Source organism: Pleurodeles waltl, chromosome 7, assembly GCF_031143425.1.
Source record: "Pleurodeles waltl isolate 20211129_DDA chromosome 7, aPleWal1.hap1.20221129, whole genome shotgun sequence".
Classification (NCBI taxonomy): domain Eukaryota; kingdom Metazoa; phylum Chordata; class Amphibia; order Caudata; family Salamandridae; genus Pleurodeles; species Pleurodeles waltl.
Genome location: NC_090446.1, coordinates 782,349,595 through 782,368,963, shown reverse-complemented (window position 1 = coordinate 782,368,963; position 19,369 = coordinate 782,349,595). Strand labels below are relative to the sequence as shown.

At 45.4% G+C, this 19,369-nt stretch overlaps 1 protein-coding gene across 3 annotated transcripts in view; it reads left to right on the top strand.

Moving 5' to 3' along the window:
* Positions 1–19,369, top strand: part of ANKHD1 (ankyrin repeat and KH domain containing 1) — an 896,896-nt gene that overhangs the window by 391,175 nt on the left and 486,352 nt on the right. For all 3 annotated transcript variants that reach the window (XM_069199295.1, XM_069199294.1, XM_069199296.1), the window contains exon 22: positions 9,322–9,484. In XM_069199295.1, the coding sequence (XP_069055396.1) occupies positions 9,322–9,484 (163 nt within the window). The remainder of the gene's footprint in view (positions 1–9,321; positions 9,485–19,369) is intronic.

The window sequence follows — 19,369 nt, the reverse complement described above, 5'->3', positions numbered from 1 at the left end:
TGCCTCACAGCTTGTGTATGCTGGTGGGGAGAAAATGACTAAGTCGACATGGCACTCCCCTCAGAGTGCCATGCCAACCTCACACTGCCTGTGGCATAGGTAAGTCACCCCTCTAGCAGGCCTTACAGCCCTAAGGCAGGGTGCACTATACCACAGGTGAGGGCATACGTGCATGAGCACTATGCCCCTACAGTGTCTAAGCAAAACCTTATACATTGTAAGTGCAGGGTAGCCATAAGAGTATATGGTCTGGGAGTTTGTCAAACATGAACTCCACAGTTCCATAATGGCTACACTGAAAACTGGGAAGTTTGGTATCAAACTTCTCAGCACAATAAATGCACACTGATGCCAGTGTGGAATTTATTGTAGCATACACCCAGAGGGCATCTTAGAGATGCCCCTTGAATACCAGTCCGTCTTCTAGTGTAGGCTGACCAGTTTCTGCCAGCCTGCCACACACCAGACATGTTGCTGGCCACATGGGGAGAGTACCTTTGTCACTCTGTGGCCAGGAACAAAGCCTGTACTGGGTGGAGATGCTTCTCACCTCCCCCTACAGGAACTGTAACACCTGGCGGTGAGCCTCAATGGCTCACCCCTTTTGTTACAGCGCCCCAGGGCATCCCAGCTAGTGGAGATGCCCGCCCCTCCGGCCACTGCCCCCACTTTTGGCGGCAAGGCTGGAGGACATGAGAAAAGCAAAGAGGAGTCACCCACCAGTCAGGACAAGCCCCTAAGGTGTCCTGCGCTGAGGTGACCCCTGCCTTCAGAAATCCTCCATCTTGAGTTTGAAGGATTCCCCCAATAGGATTAGGGATGTGCCTCCCTCCCCACAGGGAGGAGACGCAAAGAGGGTGTAGCCACCCTCAAGGACAGTAGCCATTCGCTACTGCCCTCCCAGACCTAAACACACCCCTAAATTTAGTATTTAGGGGCACCCAAGAACCCAGGAAATCAGATTCCTGCAACCTAAAGAAAGAAGGAGGACTGCTGACCTACAAGTATGCAGAGAAGGAGGAAGACAACTGCTTTGGCCCCAGCCCTACCAGCCTGTCTCCAACTTCGAAAACCTGCAACCAGCAACGCATCCGACAGGGACCAGTGACCTCTGAAGCCTCAGTGGACTGCCCTGGACTAAAGGACCAAGAAACTCCTGTGAACAGCGGCCCTGTTCAAAACCAGCTGCTTCTTTGCAACAAAGAAGCAACTTTCCAAGACTGTACGTTTCCCACCGGAAGCGTGAGACTTCTCACTCAGCACCCGACGCCCCTGGCTCGAGATTCAGAGAACCAATACCTCAGGGAGTACTCCCTGGTGACTGTGAGCCTGTGAGTAACCAGAGACGACCCTCCTGAACCCCCACAGCGACGCCTGCAGAGAGAATCCAGAGGCTCCCCCTGACCGCGACTGCCTGTAACATGGAACCCGACGCCTGGAACCAATGCTGCACCCGCAGCCCCCAGGACCTGAAGGAACCGAACTTCAGTGCAGGAGTGACCCCCCAGGCGACACTCTGCCTAGCCCAGGTGGTGGCTGTCCCGAGAAGACCCCCCCGTGCCTGCCTGCACCGCTAGAGTGGCCCCCAGGGTCCCTCCATTGGTTCCTACCTGAAACCAGACATCTGCTTTGCACACTGCACCCGGCCGCCCCTGTGCCGCTGAGGGTGTTTTTGTGTGCCTACTTGTGTCCCCCCCCATCCCCCCCCCCAGTGCTCTACAAAACCCCCCTAGTCTGCCCCCCGAGGACGCAGGTACTTACCTGCTGGCAGACTGGAACCGGAGCACCCCTGTTCTCCATAGGCGGCTGTGTGTTTTGGGCACCTCTTTTATTCAAAGTTCCTAAAGTATCTAAGTGAAGTACCTTGCATTTTACATGTTTAATGTAAATCTTGAACCTGTGGTTCTTAAAATAAACTTTTTCAATATAAAAACCTATTGACCTGGAGAAAGTCTTTGAGTATGTATTCCTCATTTATTGCCTGTGTGTGTACAACAAATGCTTAACACTACCCTCTGATAAGCCTTCTGCTCGACCACGCTACCACAAAATAGAGCATTAGAATCATCTACTTTTGCCACTATCTTACCTCTAAGGGGAACCCTTGGACTCTGTGCACACTATTTCTTACTTTGAAATAGTATACACAGAGTCAACTTCCTACAATGCCTTTTAATAAACAGCATCTTTTTGGACCTGAGGTGGATACAACCACTGACAAATTTAAAAAAGGACTCTGAAACAGCAAAGGCCATGGGAGCACTTTACACAACACCTTTTGGGGGCACATTTTGTAAACCTCAATTTAGAAGAGTTTTTAAGCCACAAACTTCAGAGGCCTCTTCGTTCCAACAAAAAACAGGGACAACAATATTATCCCAAGGGATCTTTCAGGGGCTCCTATAGAGGAAACACTTTCAGATCTAGAGCCATATCTGCTGCTGCAAGAGGTGCCTCCACCTCATCAAAGCAGTGACTTTGCTGCATCCCCACACAGCATACATCTCCTGTGGGAGGAAGACTGCAATATTTCCTTCTTCAGTGGCAACAAATTACAACAGATCAGTAGGTACTGTCAATTATCTGCAGTGGTTATTGCGTAGAGCTTATCTCCACTCCTACAAACATTCCTCCCCGTTCACACAGGCTTTCTCCCAAACACATTGGTCTGTTAAAACAGGAGGTAGAATCTCTTCTACTCAAAGGTGCAATAGCAGTAGTTCCCATCTATCAACAAGGGACAGGGGTATTTTCTTTATACTATAAAAAAGAATGGCACTCTCCGAACAATTCTCGATCTCAGACCTCTAAATCAGTTTATTCTGTTAGAGCATTTCCGCACGGTCACTCTACAGGATGTCATTCCCTTGTTATAAAAACAAGACTACATGACAGTATTAGATCTAAAAGAAGCTTACTTCCACATTCCTTTACATCCAGCACACCACAAGTATTTAAGGTTTGTGATAGCGGGAAAGCACTATCAACTCTAAGTACTACCCTTTGGAGTAACAGCACCAAGGGTGTTCACAAAATGCCTAGCAGTAGTTGCTATATACCTCAGAAGACAGTACATACATGTCTTCCCATATCTGGACGACTGGCTCTTAAAAGCCAGCACCATTCACACCTGTCAACAACGCATGCGATACACAGATACCCTGCACAGGCTAATGTTCACAATCAACTACCAGAAATCTCACCTCCAGCCAGCACAAATTCAACCATATGTAGGAGCAATTCTGAACACTGTCGGCATCAGCCTACCCAAATCCACAACGAATTCAAGCGTTTCACACTCTAATATCCCAATTACAATTCAATCAAACCTACACAGTAAGGTTTATCATGAGGCTATTGGGAATGGTGGCATTATGCATAGCAATAGTGCCCTATGCACATCTAAACATGAGACCGTCTGAGGCACAGGGTTAACTACAGGATCTAATGTTGTTGGACCGCCAAACTTCAAACTCTCTGCAGTGGTGGAATCAAACCAACTTATCAAAAGGACGACCATTTCAAGACCCTGTGCCACAGACCATAATCACCACAGATGCATCAATGACAGGTTGGAGAGCCCATCTCAACCGTCTTATACAGGGAGAATGGGACTCAATACAACAAACTTAACACATAAACCAATTGGAATTGCTAGCAGTGTTCTCAGCACTCAAAGCATTCCAGACACAGATCACCCACAAAACAGTGTTAATAAGAACAGACAACATGACAATGTATTATCTGCAAAAACAGGGGGGACACACTCATCCCAATTTTCCCTTCTAGGACAGACAATTTGGAAATGGGCAATTGACAGTCGCGTTCAGCTGATAGCAAAGTATAGCCCAGAGATAAACAACAAACTTGCGGACCTCTTAAGCAGGACGCAGCAACAATTACACAAATGGGAGATTCACCCACAGGTAATTCAACAGTACTTTCACATGTGGGGAACACCAGAAGTAGACCTTTTTGCAAAAAGCGAAAACGCAAAATGCCCAAACTTCGCATCCAAGTTCCCACTCCCTCGATCCAAGGGCAGTGCTCTATGGATCAATTGGTCAGGGATATTTGCTTACTTTTTTCCCCCTCTCCAACTAATTTCATTTCTGGTCAACAAAATCCATCACACCTCTCACTCGGATATTCATAGCTCCCATGTGGGCACGTCAACACTGGTACAGTGTTGTTAGATCTGTCTGTAGTAACACATCACAAGTTCCAAAACAGACCAGACCTTTTGACTCAAAACAAAGGTCAGATCAGGCATCCCAATCCAAGTATGCTCATCCTGGCGATTTGGCTCCTATGCTCATAGAATTTGGGTATCTACAGCTTTCATTAGAATGTATGGACATTCTAAAACAAGCATGTAAACCTACATCCATGCAGTGCTATGCAAATAAATGGAAACTTTTTGTGTATTACTACAAACCTAAAAACATCGATCCACTTAAAAGATCAGTACTTACAGTACAGTATGTTATTTGCTTCTTTTAGAAAAAGCAAATCTTGCATATTCATCTTTAAAATTAATTTAACAGCAATATTAGCCTACCCCCAAAACAGACAACATACCTCTCTATTTAGCATTCCTATCATAAAAGCTTTCATAAAGGCCTTAAAGGTTATTCCACCTAGAGCTCCACCAGCCCCTGCCTAGAATCTTAACATTGTGCTCACAAGCCTTTTTGGTCCACCATTTGAACACATGCATTCTTGCACTCTTAAATTTGTCTCATGGAAAGTTGCATTCCTGGTAGAAATTACTTCCTTAAAAAGAATAAGTGAAATTCAAGCATTCACTTTAGAAGAACCCTTCTTTCAAGTTCACAAACACAAAATAGTACTTAGGACAAATCCAAAATTTCTACCCAGAGTGGTTTCACCATTTCACATCAATCAGTGGAATTGCCAGTCTTCTTTCCACAGCCGGATTCAGTTGCTGAAAGAGCTCTCCACACCGTTGATCTCAGATGAGCTATTGTGTATTATATAGATAGAACAAAAGACTTTAGAAAATCTAAACAACTTTGTAGCTTTTCAACAGCCTCTTAAAGGTAATTCTATTTCAAAACAAGGATTGGCCAGATGGATAGTAAAGTGTATTCAAACTTGCTATCCTAAAGCTAAAAGGCAACTATTAGTAACCTGTAAAGCGAATTTTACTAAAAAGAAAGGAGCTTCAATGGCTTTCTTAGGAAATATACCAATGGCAGACATGTGCAAAGCAGCCGCATTGTCCACACCCCACACATTTACCAAAGACTATTGTGTGGATGTGTTAACTTGCCAACAAACAAATGTTGGTCAAGCAGTGCTTAAAACACTATTTCAAACTACTCCAACTCCTATAGGCTAGCCACCACTTATCTTAGGAGGGGAAGGCTTTTCAGTCTATGCAAAGCATGTGTATCTGCAGCTACACATGCCGTTGAACGGAAAATGTCACTTACCCAGTGTACATCTGTTCGTGGCATGTAGTGCTGCAGATTGACATGCGCCCTTCCTCCTCCGCAGAAGCTTGTAGCTGTTATAGTATTTTCTTATGTAAATATGTATATACATTGAATGGACATCTTCTTTACTTACTATATATATGTTCATATACAATTCTTCACACATTACTTCATCCTCCTGCGAGAAAACAATCTAACAAAGGACTCAATGCCCATGCGCACTATCACCGACAGGAGGAGTCACTCGATCTGGTGACTCGAAAAAGCTTCTTCAAAGTAAAACTCCACACCGAGCCCAACTCTAGATGGCGAGTTTATGCAAAGCATGTGAATCTGCAGCACTATATGCCACGAAAAGAGGGACACTAGGTAAGTGACATTTTCCGTGTGTGTGTGTCTGTGTGTATTTACATTTAGCATGGACATCTCTTTTCCTACCCATACCTTCTACTCATTTCTCACCCGCCTGCGGAAAAACAATCTAACAAAGAAGTTGATGCCCTAGTGCAATATCACCAAGTGAAGGAGTCACGAGAATGAGTGATTTGAAAGTCTTTTTTGAAGAAAAACAACCTGCACCACTCTGGACCCAACACTAGATTTCAGGAGTATGCAGTTTATATGAATCTACAGTACTACAGGCCATAAGGAAAAGCTTACAGGGTAAGTAACAATATTCTTTCTGTTTTCTTTCCCTTTTTTGCCTTAAATCAGTTACCTAATATTATTTAACCCTTGAGAGACACTTTGTACAGAAACTTATTATTTTCCCAGCGAGAGGCACTCATTTTACTGACCTTGGAGGGATGAAAGCCTGTGACTACTTGCTGGCATTCGTGTCTGTGATTCATAGGTTGTACAAAAGTCACTGTGGCTGGCACAATTGCCACAATAAAGCTCACAGAAATTAGAATGTCAGCTTTACAGAGAAATGTCTGCAGCGAGGCATCAACCGGCTGAGGTGTACCAAAAAGCTTTTTTCACCTGTGTCTTTCGGGAAAGGGGCCCAATATTCTGGTATAATTTGATGACACTGCTTGACCAGTCAGTCAGTAGGCAGTGGTCAGTGACCGTAAACTGTACTTGGTCCAGGCTCCACACAACATCTTGGATGGCAAAGCAAACAGAAGGAAGTGAAAGTAGACAACATGCTGGCCAATCAGAAGCACATCTTTGAGAGCGAATTTGGACTAAAACAGTGGTAAGTTCAGGTGAGAAAGGGGTGAGTTCTAAGCCCCTTTTTTAAGAATTTTTTTGTTATCCACAAAAACTTTTGCAAGCACAGAGCTCAAGCGAAAACTCAACAGTCCTTTTGAATGGTGACCCTTTAAGTACTCCCCTTTGATGCTTCAAGAAGGAGACTTCCTTAACTGCCTAAATCTTCAAGATGTTTACTTTCACATTCCTACGCATCAAAACTACAGGAAATATCTCCGCCTTTCTTTGGTGGGGCACTGCTACAATTTCATGTTGCCCTTTCCATATAAAGTGTGCTCCTCGGATTTGCACCAAATATCCAGTACCGTTGGCTGCCTTCCTGAGATGTCAGGGTCCCCAGCTATACCCCTAGTTTGGAGGACAGACTTGTCAAGACTCCATCCACAGAAAAGGCAAAAGATTGTGTTTCCACCTGCATCATCCTGTTTCACAGATTAGGCTTGACACTGGACTTCGAGAAACCTTTGACTGAACCAGGAACACGATTGCAGTTCTTGGTAGCAATCCTGGAAGCCCACTGGTGAAAAACCTTTCCTTAATCAGAAAGATCACTAAAACTCTGTTGTCTCAAAAACCTTTGGTTCTAAGCAAGCAGATGACACTGTACAAATATCCCCTGGGCCTAATGATCTCCTGCTTAGTGTTAATACCCGTATGCTGGCCCAGAATTATATTTGTACAACTAGACAATCAGTGGAAGTAGGTAAATAGCTGGTGCTTTGACATACTCCACCTGACCAGAAGACCCACAGGCACTGCTTTGGTGGTGATTGTCTTTAAATGTGGGCCTCCCATTGCAACCTTCATCAGACAGAATAGTACCAAGGATGCACCAGTGGAGAAGTGGGAAAGTCCTATGCAGGACCTAATCACCAGAGGCCTCTGGTCTGACACAAAGATGATCCACATCTTGGAGTTGCAGGCCATACGGCTAGGTGTATGATCTGAAACATTCTGGTCCAGGCCATGTGGAGGTGTTTCTGTACATAGTCATAGGCTCCCATCCCAGGTACTTACAGGCCTATAGCAGCCCTATTAAATTCCTCCATGCTGCCAAGAGAATTCTTCAGTGAGAGTCTATTTGGTGGCGATTTCAAGCTTTAAAAGAACTGAAGACACTTACAGCATGATTTAGATCTCGGTTGACGGAATAGCCCATCACAAACATGATGGATATCCCATCAGCCATATTATGATCTCCATAGGATATAATGGGATTGTAATGTGGTGGGCGGGATATTCATCACGTTTGTGTTGAAGCATTCCCTTCTCCTAAGATCTATTCAGTGTACCACTAAGGATTCTAAACAGTTTATGAAGGGGCTTTAAAGGGCCTTTTAACCTGTACAGTTTCCTCTCCCCCACACTCCTAGTGCTTTTGGAACTGAACATAGTATTAAGCCAGTTTATGCTGCCTCCCTTTGTTCTTATCCCTTCAACGCGCCTGAAGTTCATCTTTCGGAAAACATTGCCTTTGCTTGCCCTCACATCAGCAAAAAGGGTACAGAAGTTGGAGGCAATAACCACGAACAAGCTCTTTATCTTGTTTATTAGAGACAAAGTAATCCTGTAAACGTATCAAAAGTTTATACCTATAGTCCCTACACTCAAATGTATCTGAGTGAGGCAGACATTTTCAGTTTTTTCCCCCTAGTTCTACCACATCAGCTGAAAAAACTTTGCACTTGTGGGATGTCCACAGGTGGATTAGATTTTTCATGGCAAGATAAAATGCTTAGGCAAGTTATCCCACCTTTTTGTGACCGTCGGCCAACCGAGGACTGGTTGCTCCCTGACCAAACAGGGAATTGTACGTTATCTGTTCACTTTGCTGTGGCAGGAAGTTTTGCAAGTTAAGTGTCCACTCCAAGGTCCGAGTTAGGATACCACCTACCAGAAGCATGGCAATTATTCTACACTGGAGTACATTCACCAGGCATCTGCATTGCAACCAGGTGGAAGAGCAGGCACTCTTTTCCGCAAGCGTATCTGGCTGATTGTAAGCCAAGCAGCTATTCATCAGTAGGACAGGTAGTGCTCGACAACCTGTTTCAGTAAAGGGGACCTGCTTCAATCTTTATTCTAATAATATGTACTGCTTGGTAGTTTGGTTTAAGCGTGTGGCTATATAAGAGAACAGGTGCTGGAGAAGAAAATAGGAACTTAACTGTAATTCCAGTTCTTGAGAATTGGTGTCCTCTATGTGTTTACGCACGATCCTCCCGTTTCCTAGATCAGAGGCTCCCTTCTGCCAGATGCACACCTCACATTTGTACTTTAAAATATGAGCCTCAGTGGCCTGTAAGGGAAGTAGAAGAGTTCACCATTGCTGAATTGTGGATTGTTTCAAATGAAGTGAGTGTGCAACAAAACAAACACTGTTGTTGAGGCCTATGGCCACTGTAACAATGTTTACAGCTATTTAAAGTTACCAGGGATACCCGGCCTGACTTCAAAGAATGATTGAAGCATATGAATATATGAAAGATACCAATGCTGGAGAGTTAGAATTATAGATAAGTAACTAATTTATTTGTTAAAACATACTGTCAACTTATTTTATCAGCCACAAGGTCGTATAAATTGGATTAGCACTAATCAGTCTGTTCATTTTGCCTATAACCAGTGGTTTATGTTTTAGGGGAGCGCACATTGATGTTCGAAATAAGAAGGGAAACACTCCGTTATGGTTGGCAGCAAACGGTGGTCACTTTGATGTTGTCCAGTTAATCGTACAGGCTGCAGCTGATGTAGATGCAGCAGATAATAGGAAAATTACACCTCTTATGTCTGCGTTTCGCAAGGTAATTTGAATACTTCAATTACTGCTCTTCTATTCATAGTTTTTCTTTTTTTTTAATTGGTATGCACATCATTCGTGAAGTGAAAAAAAAAAGATTATTTTAAAAGTATGTGCGAATGCTACTGAAAACATTCACTACATAGCTCACTGCGTTTTATAAACCTAGCCCCTGTGTATGTGTGCAATAAATCTTTTTTCCTGCTCGGTCATTGATAACATAAAACGTTATTTTTTTAGATCGCACCCTACCAGACAGTGTAGCTGCCTATGTATGCGAAAGACTTTCATAAAGTTGACCTAGAAATGCGTTCTGCCTGTCGCTAACTATTGGGTTTGTGGTTTTTAACTCATATGTTCTGGCTATCCATTTGCTGGCGTAGGTTCTGCAGATTCACTTCCTCCCTTGCATGCCAAAACCTTATTTACCAGGATCCTTCTGAGAGCTGCCTTTCTGTACACAGGCATGTACATTTTGTTCTTATCTCGTGTGCATTCACAGACAAGTGAAGCTGTGTTTTATTTGCTTTGGGCTGACTTCAAAGTGAGATTGTTTCTAAGAAAGGGGCATGCAGATTTTTCACCCCAGGAAGCCCGCTAATGCGCCTCCTATGCATCATTTAAGAGTTTGTAACATAACCCTTTTTGCTTGTATTTCCCCTGACAGCGGCTTCAAATACTTAGTTAATTTGTATGTTGTGCAAGATCTCGTTTCCTTAAACTGTTTCAATGATGGTTAGTTATATGCCCCCATTATTCTGTGTAACATTATACCAAGGACAGTTTAAAATGACAGGATAAACGCAGGTACATGTTTAAAAAGGCCTGCTAGTTATGAGATTAAAACCAGTTTTCGCACATCACAGCCTGCGTGTCCGATTTTCAGTGCTTTTCTGCTAAATTAGGATGGTAAAAGAAGCCTCTGTTGTAAAAACATTCACAGCTCTTCCTGCTCAGAAGAGTTAAGCATTTGTTTTTGCACTAAGCACCGTTTACAGAAATGCGTGATATTAATGAGTTCTTCGTTTCCGCTCCTCCTGCTCTGATGAACTGACAGTGCCTTTGGCGATGCACAGCCACGCTTGTGCTGATGTGTTTGTGCTCTGTTTGCAGACATACAGCGAGAGACGCAGGGCCTTGTGCTGATAGCAGAGGCAAGCTTTACAAAGAGACCACAGAGTGCAAGGGATGGGGAAGGTTGTGGTGTAATGGCCAGAGCGGCCGACTTTGGAGCTGGGGAACCAGGTTTGAGTCTCGGCGTCAGCTCAGCATCCTGAGATTCTGGACAAATGACTTAATCATCCCGTGTCTACCAATAAATGAATGTGTCCTTGTGTAATGTAACTGGTGCTCATGTAAAGTGCTTCAATACCTCATAGTCAAGTTCACAATAAAACTACAAAAAAAAGCCTTGAAGAGGACACACTCGAGGGTGGGCCCCTCCATTTGAGATTGCCCTGTGCCAATAGTTTGGCAACCTTCCATTTGAGAGAACAAAACTAATACAGTTACTTCTAAATAACAGGACAGCCAGCAGAACTTGAGGTATTGCCTCAAGTCCAAAGCAGCATTTCAGAAAGGTTTTGGTATGTCATTGGTATGGCTTGGCAATGCAGTATTTCTTTGGGGTGCTATGGTATGTACGACAAGTGAAGGGTTACTTGATTTGCTCACAAAGTCAATGGCATTGCTTCCAGACAGTTGTGTTAAATGTAACGCCAACGAAAAATGCATAAAGGAGTTTACTTGAAGCCTATTCTGGCTTGTGAAAAGGAAGTGCAGACTAAGGTGCCATGTCTAATACTACTCAAGTTTTAATGTGGCGGTGCTTGTTCGTTTTCACTGCATCATGTGCCTGCAGTCAGTATTGAATTGTCAGATCTCATGTTAGAGGACAGTTCACGTTCCCTTATCAAAAATGATATGAATCTGCTGAAGAGAACAAGTTCAGCAAATGGATACTTAACATAGCTGATGTATTTCATGACCCTTCTCTTCTAAATATAGCCATTATTGCTGACGTTTAGGCTGTTTTGTTCAGTTTGCGGTCAGTGGTAGGGATAATAGCTCGTCCTCCTATTGTGTTAAACTCCGCACCTTGTTCTGTTTAGCTGCCGTTGTATACCACACAAGTTTGACTCCGAACATTAACATCATGCCCACAAAATCGCAACAGATGTACAGAACTAAATGCATTCTCACTGGCCCCATCATAGTGCTTTTGAAAAAAATATACTTTTAGCCATGCTCTTCAGCACCCTCGCTGCTTTGCACCATGGCTTAAGACATTGACAAAGCCAGTGGCTCTTGCATGGGCGAGACCCGTTGATTTTGCCAATGCGTGTTTTAAATTGAGGAGCTGCGTTGTTCTTGCATTTCCTATTAATTCCTCATGGCTAGCTGCGAGGCTAGAAACTGCATCCGTAGCTGTTAATGCATCGTGGCTCGTATGCATGCCCTTGCAGTTTCCTTTTTTCCACCTAATGGTGTGGTTTGAAACTTCACTAACAATCTGATAATTTCTAATGTGAGACCCTTCCCATGATACCCTTAATATATTTCTCCTTTTGGATTTTTCTTGCTATTCATCCCCCCTAATAATGGTTTTCCTTCAACTCTAGTTGCAGTTGCTGCAACACTCGGACATTAACACATGTGCATAGCCTTTGGCGGTTTACAGCACGTAATCCACATAACTCTTCATCTCTTGCAGTGCACATCTAGGCTCTGCCATTGCTGTTAATTCTATACTGAACCACCTGGTTTGCATGCAGATTAAGGGTGAACCAGACCCATAGACCTTGGATTGCTTCATTAGGTAAAAGAGTCAGAACGTGAGTAACCTTTGTGTCTGAGTTTGTTACTCCCCTCCACCTGCCTCCGAGCATCACCCCAATCACCCCCTAGCTATCTCCGCATCACCCTTACCAGCCCATCAGAAGCAATGCAGTGTTTCTGTTAGGGTTGAAAGTTCCACTTTCCTCTTTCAAGAGGATGCATTTGGCAGATCTCTCCATTGCTACTAGTAACCATATGTGCCTGTACCCAAAGATGCTGGAGCAGTGCCTGCTTTAGATGCACTGCCCTGCGAGGTTCTAGGCTGTTGTCAAATAATATGTGCTTCAATGTGCTGGTGGCCTCAACTAACTTGCATAAAGCCCTCTAACAGGCTCAAGAATCAGGAGACATTCTTTCTCCGCATTTGCAATGTTCTTGGATAGCAGGTACTGGGATGCTGTAGTCAATCCAGTCTCTGAAAGAACCTGAACTGAACCTGGTGATGATGCTTGCTTCTTTGAGAGCCAAGGTGATGCACTTATATCCATAGGGATGCCTACCTTTTGGTGTTTTACAGCAAGAAAGTGTAGTTGTCAGGTGAACTTTCTCTGAGACAGTTTGAGTATCACCAAGGCGCGCTGTGGTTTGTTTGCTCTCAGACTTTAATCTGGATGGGGTACAAGTTCCTACTCCAGTATAAGAAAGCTGAAGATTAGAAGCTATCATAGGACGTCTTCAGTATTGATTGCAGATGAGGATGACCTTTTTATTTTTAAAATTTTAAGTAGAGATCCAAAGGAATGTCAACCTCCTACCTTTTGATTGGAACAATTTGTTTAATTAAATGCTGCATGAGGCCCTCAAAAAGGACGAGGTGTGCACAGACATGTCTGATTAGCTCACTGTCTCCCAAGACCACCACTTCTTTCAGCTTGTGAAGCCCTTTCATGGATTGGGAGTTCTCTTGTCCAAAGTCCGCAGAACAAAAGAAGACTCATCTGAAGTAAAAAAACAAGCTTGCTCCCTAGTGAAGGAAGCTGGCCTGGTGTGTAGTGAACAACTATGTTGTTATAACCTTATACCAGGTATCCCTTATTAGTGAGGTGTAGGCGGTGTCTAGGAAGCCCGGGCTCTCTAGAGGTAGCTGTGGGTGAGCAGCCAAGACTCATCTAGAGACATGCAAAGCTTATGTAATACCACTATAGTCACAAAGCACTATCACACATGAAAGAACCGCACTGTGTTACTAAAATAAAGGTACTTTATTATAGTAACACAAATAATAGAATACTGAGTAGGCAATTCCCCAACTGGAGGTAAGTAAACACAATATTGTATACACATTAGCAATCAGTAAATAGCATAGAAAGTAATAAGCATTGGCAATAGCACATAGTGAGGACCCCTGGGGGGACCAAACCATATACTACAAAAGCGTAATGTGTGAAAGGCAGTCCCCCATCCAAGGAAGTAGAATCGGTAGAAGGGAGCTGGAGGAACTAGGAACCCCAGGAGGTGAGTACCAGAGTGACCCTCAGTGACCAGGAGAGCAGAGGTAAGTACCTGGCTTTCCCCAAAACCAACAGGAGGACTTTGGAAAAGGATTATGCAAGACCCACCCAAGACTGGAAGAACCAAAAAGTTGATCCTGACAAGAGGACCTGCAAAAGATGGGGACCAATTCCAGTTCGTGATGGAGGGGTCCAATTGTGGCAGGAGCCACTACCCACCCTTTTGTCGAGGCAGGACCAGGTTGACGGTGGACGAAGACGGTCAGCAGTGCAGCACAGGAGATGAGAAGTCCCAGAATTGATGTAAGTGATGTCGACAGTCGAGATGCAGTCGGTTAGTCATGTTGGAAAACCACCAACAAGCCTTGGCAAATGCAAGAGATGGAGAATAAGGTTTGCAAGGCTGAAAAGGACCAGCAAGAGCCAGGGGACTCGACCCAAGGAGGGGAATCTGGGTAACCCTCAGCAGCTGGGAGAGTCACAAGAAGAGGAGGCAACCTACTGGCAGCAGGCACAGGAGTTGCAGTGAGGCCCACTCAGCACACCTGGAAGAGTGTCCAAGGTTGCTGGAGCAGCAGGCAGGGGACTGTGCTTTGCAGGAAGAATCGCTGGGGCCTGGGGCTACACGAAGCCTGAAGATCTCTTTGAGGAGGAACAAACAAACCTTGGTAGCTGCAAGAGTGGCTGTGATCTCAGGGGTACTGCCCTGGAAGGAGAGGCAAGGGCTTACCATCTCCCAAGTTGGACAGCTGGTAGAGAGGACCAATGGGACCACTCCACCCCCCCACCTGTGATGCAGGATCTATGCAGTCCGGAGGAGAGAAGATTCACGCAGCCGGTCGTCGTTGCATTTGGTGTCTGCGGATGCAGGGGAGTGACTCCTTCACTACGAGGAAGATTCCTTCTTACTTCTTGTGCAGGCTGAAGACCTGTTGCCCTCAGAGGATGCACAGCTGGGGAAATGTTGCAGTTGCTGGAAGGAGCCAGAGAAACAAGATTGTAGAGCAGAGTCATCACTGTAGTTGCAGATTTTCAGTTCCTGGAGGGTCCTGTTGCAGTCCCAGTGGCCAGAAGATGAAGTAAACGATGCAGAGGAGTCCTGCTGGAATCTTGCACATTTACTCTGAGGGCCCACTCAAGGGTGAGTCCCGAAATAGCCCAGGAAGGGAGATTGGTCACGGAGCAAGTTGACCACCTATTAGGAGAGGTCTGTGATGTAACCTACCTGACCCGGCCACACAGATGCTCACATGGGCTTCTGTCCACCTTGGATTCCAGATGGCAGAATCAAGTGGCCACCTGGAGGAGCTCTGGGCACCACCCCTAGGGTGGTGATGGACAGGGGAGTGGTCACTCCCCTTTCCTTTGTCCAGTTTACGCCAAAGCAGGGACCGGGGGCCCCTGGCTGGTGCAGTTTTGGGGTATGATACCAACATGTTTGGCACCAAACATGGCCAGGGTCAGAGGTACCATTATGTAGCTGGAAACAGATACCGCTGTGTCCAGTACACAGGCAGAATGGCTTCCACGCACTTGATAAGTCCAGTGTAATCGAGCTGGAGTTTGTAGGGGCACCTCTGTGCTCATGCAGGGGTACCCTCACACACAGGTACCTGCATCCTGCCCTCTGGACTAGGAGGGCCCACCATAGGGGTGACTTACAGTGACCTGGTGCAGTGACTTGTAGTAAATAGGGTGCATGCACCCTTTCACACAGACTGCAATGGCAGGCCTGCAGACACATTTTGCATGGGATCCCACGGGTGGCACAATACATGCTGCAGCTCATGGGGAAGCCCTGGTGCCCCAATGCCCTGGTTAACGAAGTACCATATACTAGAGTTATATGAGGGCACCAGTATGCCAATTGTGGGTTGTGCAGAGTCCTAGGGAACCAAATTTGGAGGGAGAGAGCACAATCACTGGGGTCCTGGTTAGCAGGATCCCAATGAAAACAGTCCAAGCATACTGATAGCCGGCAAAAAGTGGTGGTAACCATGCCAAAAAGAGGGTACCTTCCTACTCCTGGGCTTCCACTGTGAACAGGAAGTTACTTAGAAGCAACTAGCCTCCCTCGCACCATCTTAGGAGGCATATTTTATTCCTGCAGGGAGGAAACTGTCTTTGCAATGAGCTTGACTGCTTTTGTTGGTGAATAATGGTCTACCTCTAACCAATACATGCCTATCCCAGGCTGCATTCAAAGAAACCTTTTTAGGAGGTTGAAAGGACCCACCTTGCAAGATGCTCACTGGTGGCCTGAATAATACTATTTTCTTGCAAGAAAAAGGGCTCTACCCCTTTTCACAACTGCATGGAAAATACATATTTAAAAGTTCAAGATGTGGAATCAAATTTGATCATAAAAGGGAGCATATTTTGAAGTTCAAGTTTATGAAATTAGCTCAAATCCTGGCAGCTATGCACACTGCGTTCATCTGTGTACCCATCTTGAAGGAATGCTCAAAATACTTATGGTGCAGTGTAGTAAACCATCTGTCGCCATACAAGCCACTGGCAGTCGATATTAAAGTTGCTGCTCAGGTGTTCATCAAAATCCCAGCCCCAATGGTGTCATCACTGCCTCATCAGAAGCTGGACTGTTTCTAAACCTGGACGATTACCTCATGCAAGCAGCATGAATGGAGCATTGAAGTCTGAGCCAACGTTCCCCTCCAATATTCCATATTGTTTTTTTTTTATTCACTCAAAGTCTACTATTCAGGATGATACTGGTTATAGGGGCAGTTTTGGATTTCAGCCTGACAACTTACTTATTCCGGACTCAGTAATGGCCATCTGGCAAGTAGTAAACCTTTTAGTTTTCTTTCTTTTTTTTTTTTTTTTTTTTTTTTTTTTTATTATGACTTTTTATTACATTTTAACTTGTGCACCCCAGATCAAAACAATATCTGTAATTTGGCACCAAAGTTAGAGAAAAGGAACAACAATGGACCCCTCCCACCTACCTGCCCCCCTGCCCCCTTCAAACTCCCCACAGACACCCTGACAAATCCTTAAGCAATTCTTGATTTGGTCCCAATTCTCCCCCCACCCCCATCCATCCATAGTTTACAGTCCTCCGCGAACTCCAGTGGAATCAGTCATTACCTCCCTACTGAGTTAGTGAATGTTACGTCATACAACCGCCCCATAACCTTCCAAACATTTTCGGACAGACTCTGTTTGTGTATGTTACCTTTTCTGCCATCATGAATCCATCCATCCCTCTCCTCCACATGTCTGCCATGGGGCCAAGCTCTGCTCCCCACAAACGGCTAATATCCCTTTTAGCCACCACCAACCAGAGATTGCAGAAAGTGAGTTTAGCCCTGGGCACATCCACATCATTGGGGATTTCAAGGAGGATAAATTAGGGGTCAAGCGGGATCCACTCCGAGACCACCCCCTACAGTTCCCCTATGATCTTCCCCCAGTATTCCTGCAATACATGACAACCCTATATGGTATGGAAAAAGGTGGCAATCTGCCCCTGACATCGTATATCGTTTGGATGTTGTGCCCACCCCATAGTATGTAGACGCTGCCTATCATAAACCCTATGTAGGATCCTAAACTGAATTAATCGCAGCCTGGATCTGATGGCAACTTCTCGGGAAACCTCAATGCTGCTTCCCAGTCTATATTCTCCATTTCCCCTAAGTCAGCGTCCCACTGGTTGCGTAATCTACTAAGGGTGTCCGCCATATTATTGTTAATGGTCCTGTGCACCATAGTAATGGCTTTAACAGTTAAATGCTCTATCTGATAGAGACATCTAGTTGCAGATTCTGTATTTCCATCCCAGGGAGGCCCTCCAAGCATGTCTCAGTCGAGCATAGTAGAACAAATGCATCTTGTTGAGCCCATATACGGTCTGCAGTGATTAAAAGGGCATAAGATCCCCCCTTCCAACACATCTTCTAGATTGGAGATTCCAATACGAACCCACACCTTGAATCCAGTCAATTTGCCATTTTCCGACAGCCAGCCACCCTCCCACGGGGAGGTCATCCTGGTGGATCTGCTCATCCGTCCCAGCACCTTGGTAGCCCTAGACCAGGCTCCAAGAGCCGCCTGTGTCGCGGCCAGTAGCCGTCTCACTCCCCCACCTACATGTAAGTAATTTAGACCCAATCTCCCCTCCCACTGTAATCTCTCCTCCCACTGTAATCTCTCCAGACTGAAAGTAGTGTGATCACTGGGGGAAAACATCCAGTCGTTAACGTTGATCTAATGTGCCGCCCAATAATATGCTTCCAAATCCGGCAGGGATATACTGATTACGTTGCAGGGTTTTGAGTGCAATTCGCTGGTGCCTCTTCTTCCATAAAAAGGCCTGTACATACTTGAATCCCTCACTAGTATTTTAGTTGATCTGGAAGGGAGTGGAGAACCGTGTCCTCCTGTGGGGCGTATAACACTGATTTATCCCAGTTAATCTGGGTAGGGAAATGCCACCCTTCGCATGGTTCCCCCCTAACTTCTTGCCTTTTGTTGATGCTAGTTATGATTGAAAGTGTGATGGGATCCTGCTACCCAGGCCCCAGCACCAGTGTTCTTTCCCTAAACTGTACTTTTGTTCCCACAATTGGCACAGCCCTGGCACACAGATAAGTCCCTTGTAACTGGTACCAAGGGCCCTGTGGCCAGGGAAAGTTTCTAAGGGCTGCAGCATGTATTATGCCACCCTGGGGACCCCTCACTCAGCAAATGTACACTGCCTCACAGCTTGTGTGTGCTGGTGGGGAGAAAATGACTAAGTCGACATGGAACTCCCCTCACAGTGCCAGGCCCACCTCACACTGCCTGTGGCATAGGTAAGTCACCCCTCTAGCAGGCCTTACAGCCCTAAGGCAGGGTGCACTATACCACAGGTGAGGGCATAGTTGCATGAGTACTATGTCCCTACAGTGTCTAAGCAAAACCTTAGACATTGTAAGTGCAGGGTAGCCATAAAGAGTATATAGTCTGGGAGTCTGTCAGTTACGAACTCCACAGTTCCACAATGGCTACATTGAAACCTGGGAAGTTTGGTATCAAAATTCTCAGCACAATAAATCCACACTGATGCCAGTGTGGGATTTATTGAAGAATGCACACAGAGGGCATCTTAGAGATGCCCCCTGTATACAGTCCAATTCCTAGTGTTAGGCTGACCAGTTCCTGCCACAACCAGACGAGTTTCTGGCCACATGGGGTGAGTGCCTTTGTCACTCTGTGGCCAGGAACAAAGCCTGCACTGTGTGGAGGTGCTTCTCACCTCCCCCTGCAGGAACTGTAACACCTGGCGGTGAGCCTCTAAAGCGCATGCCTGTTACAGCGCCCACGGCATCCCAGCTAGTGGAGATGCCTGCCCCTCTGGACACAGCCCCCACTTTTGGCGGCAAGTCTGGAGGAGATAATGAGAAAAACAAGGAGGAGTCACCCACCAGTCAGGGCAGCCCCTAAGGTCCCCTGTGCTGATGTTACCCCTGCCTTTAGAAATCCTCCATCTTGATTTTGGCAGATTTCTCCAATAGGAATAGGGATGTGCCTCCCTCCCCTCAGGGAGGAGGCACATGGAGGGCATAGCCACCCTCAAGGACAGAAGCCATTGG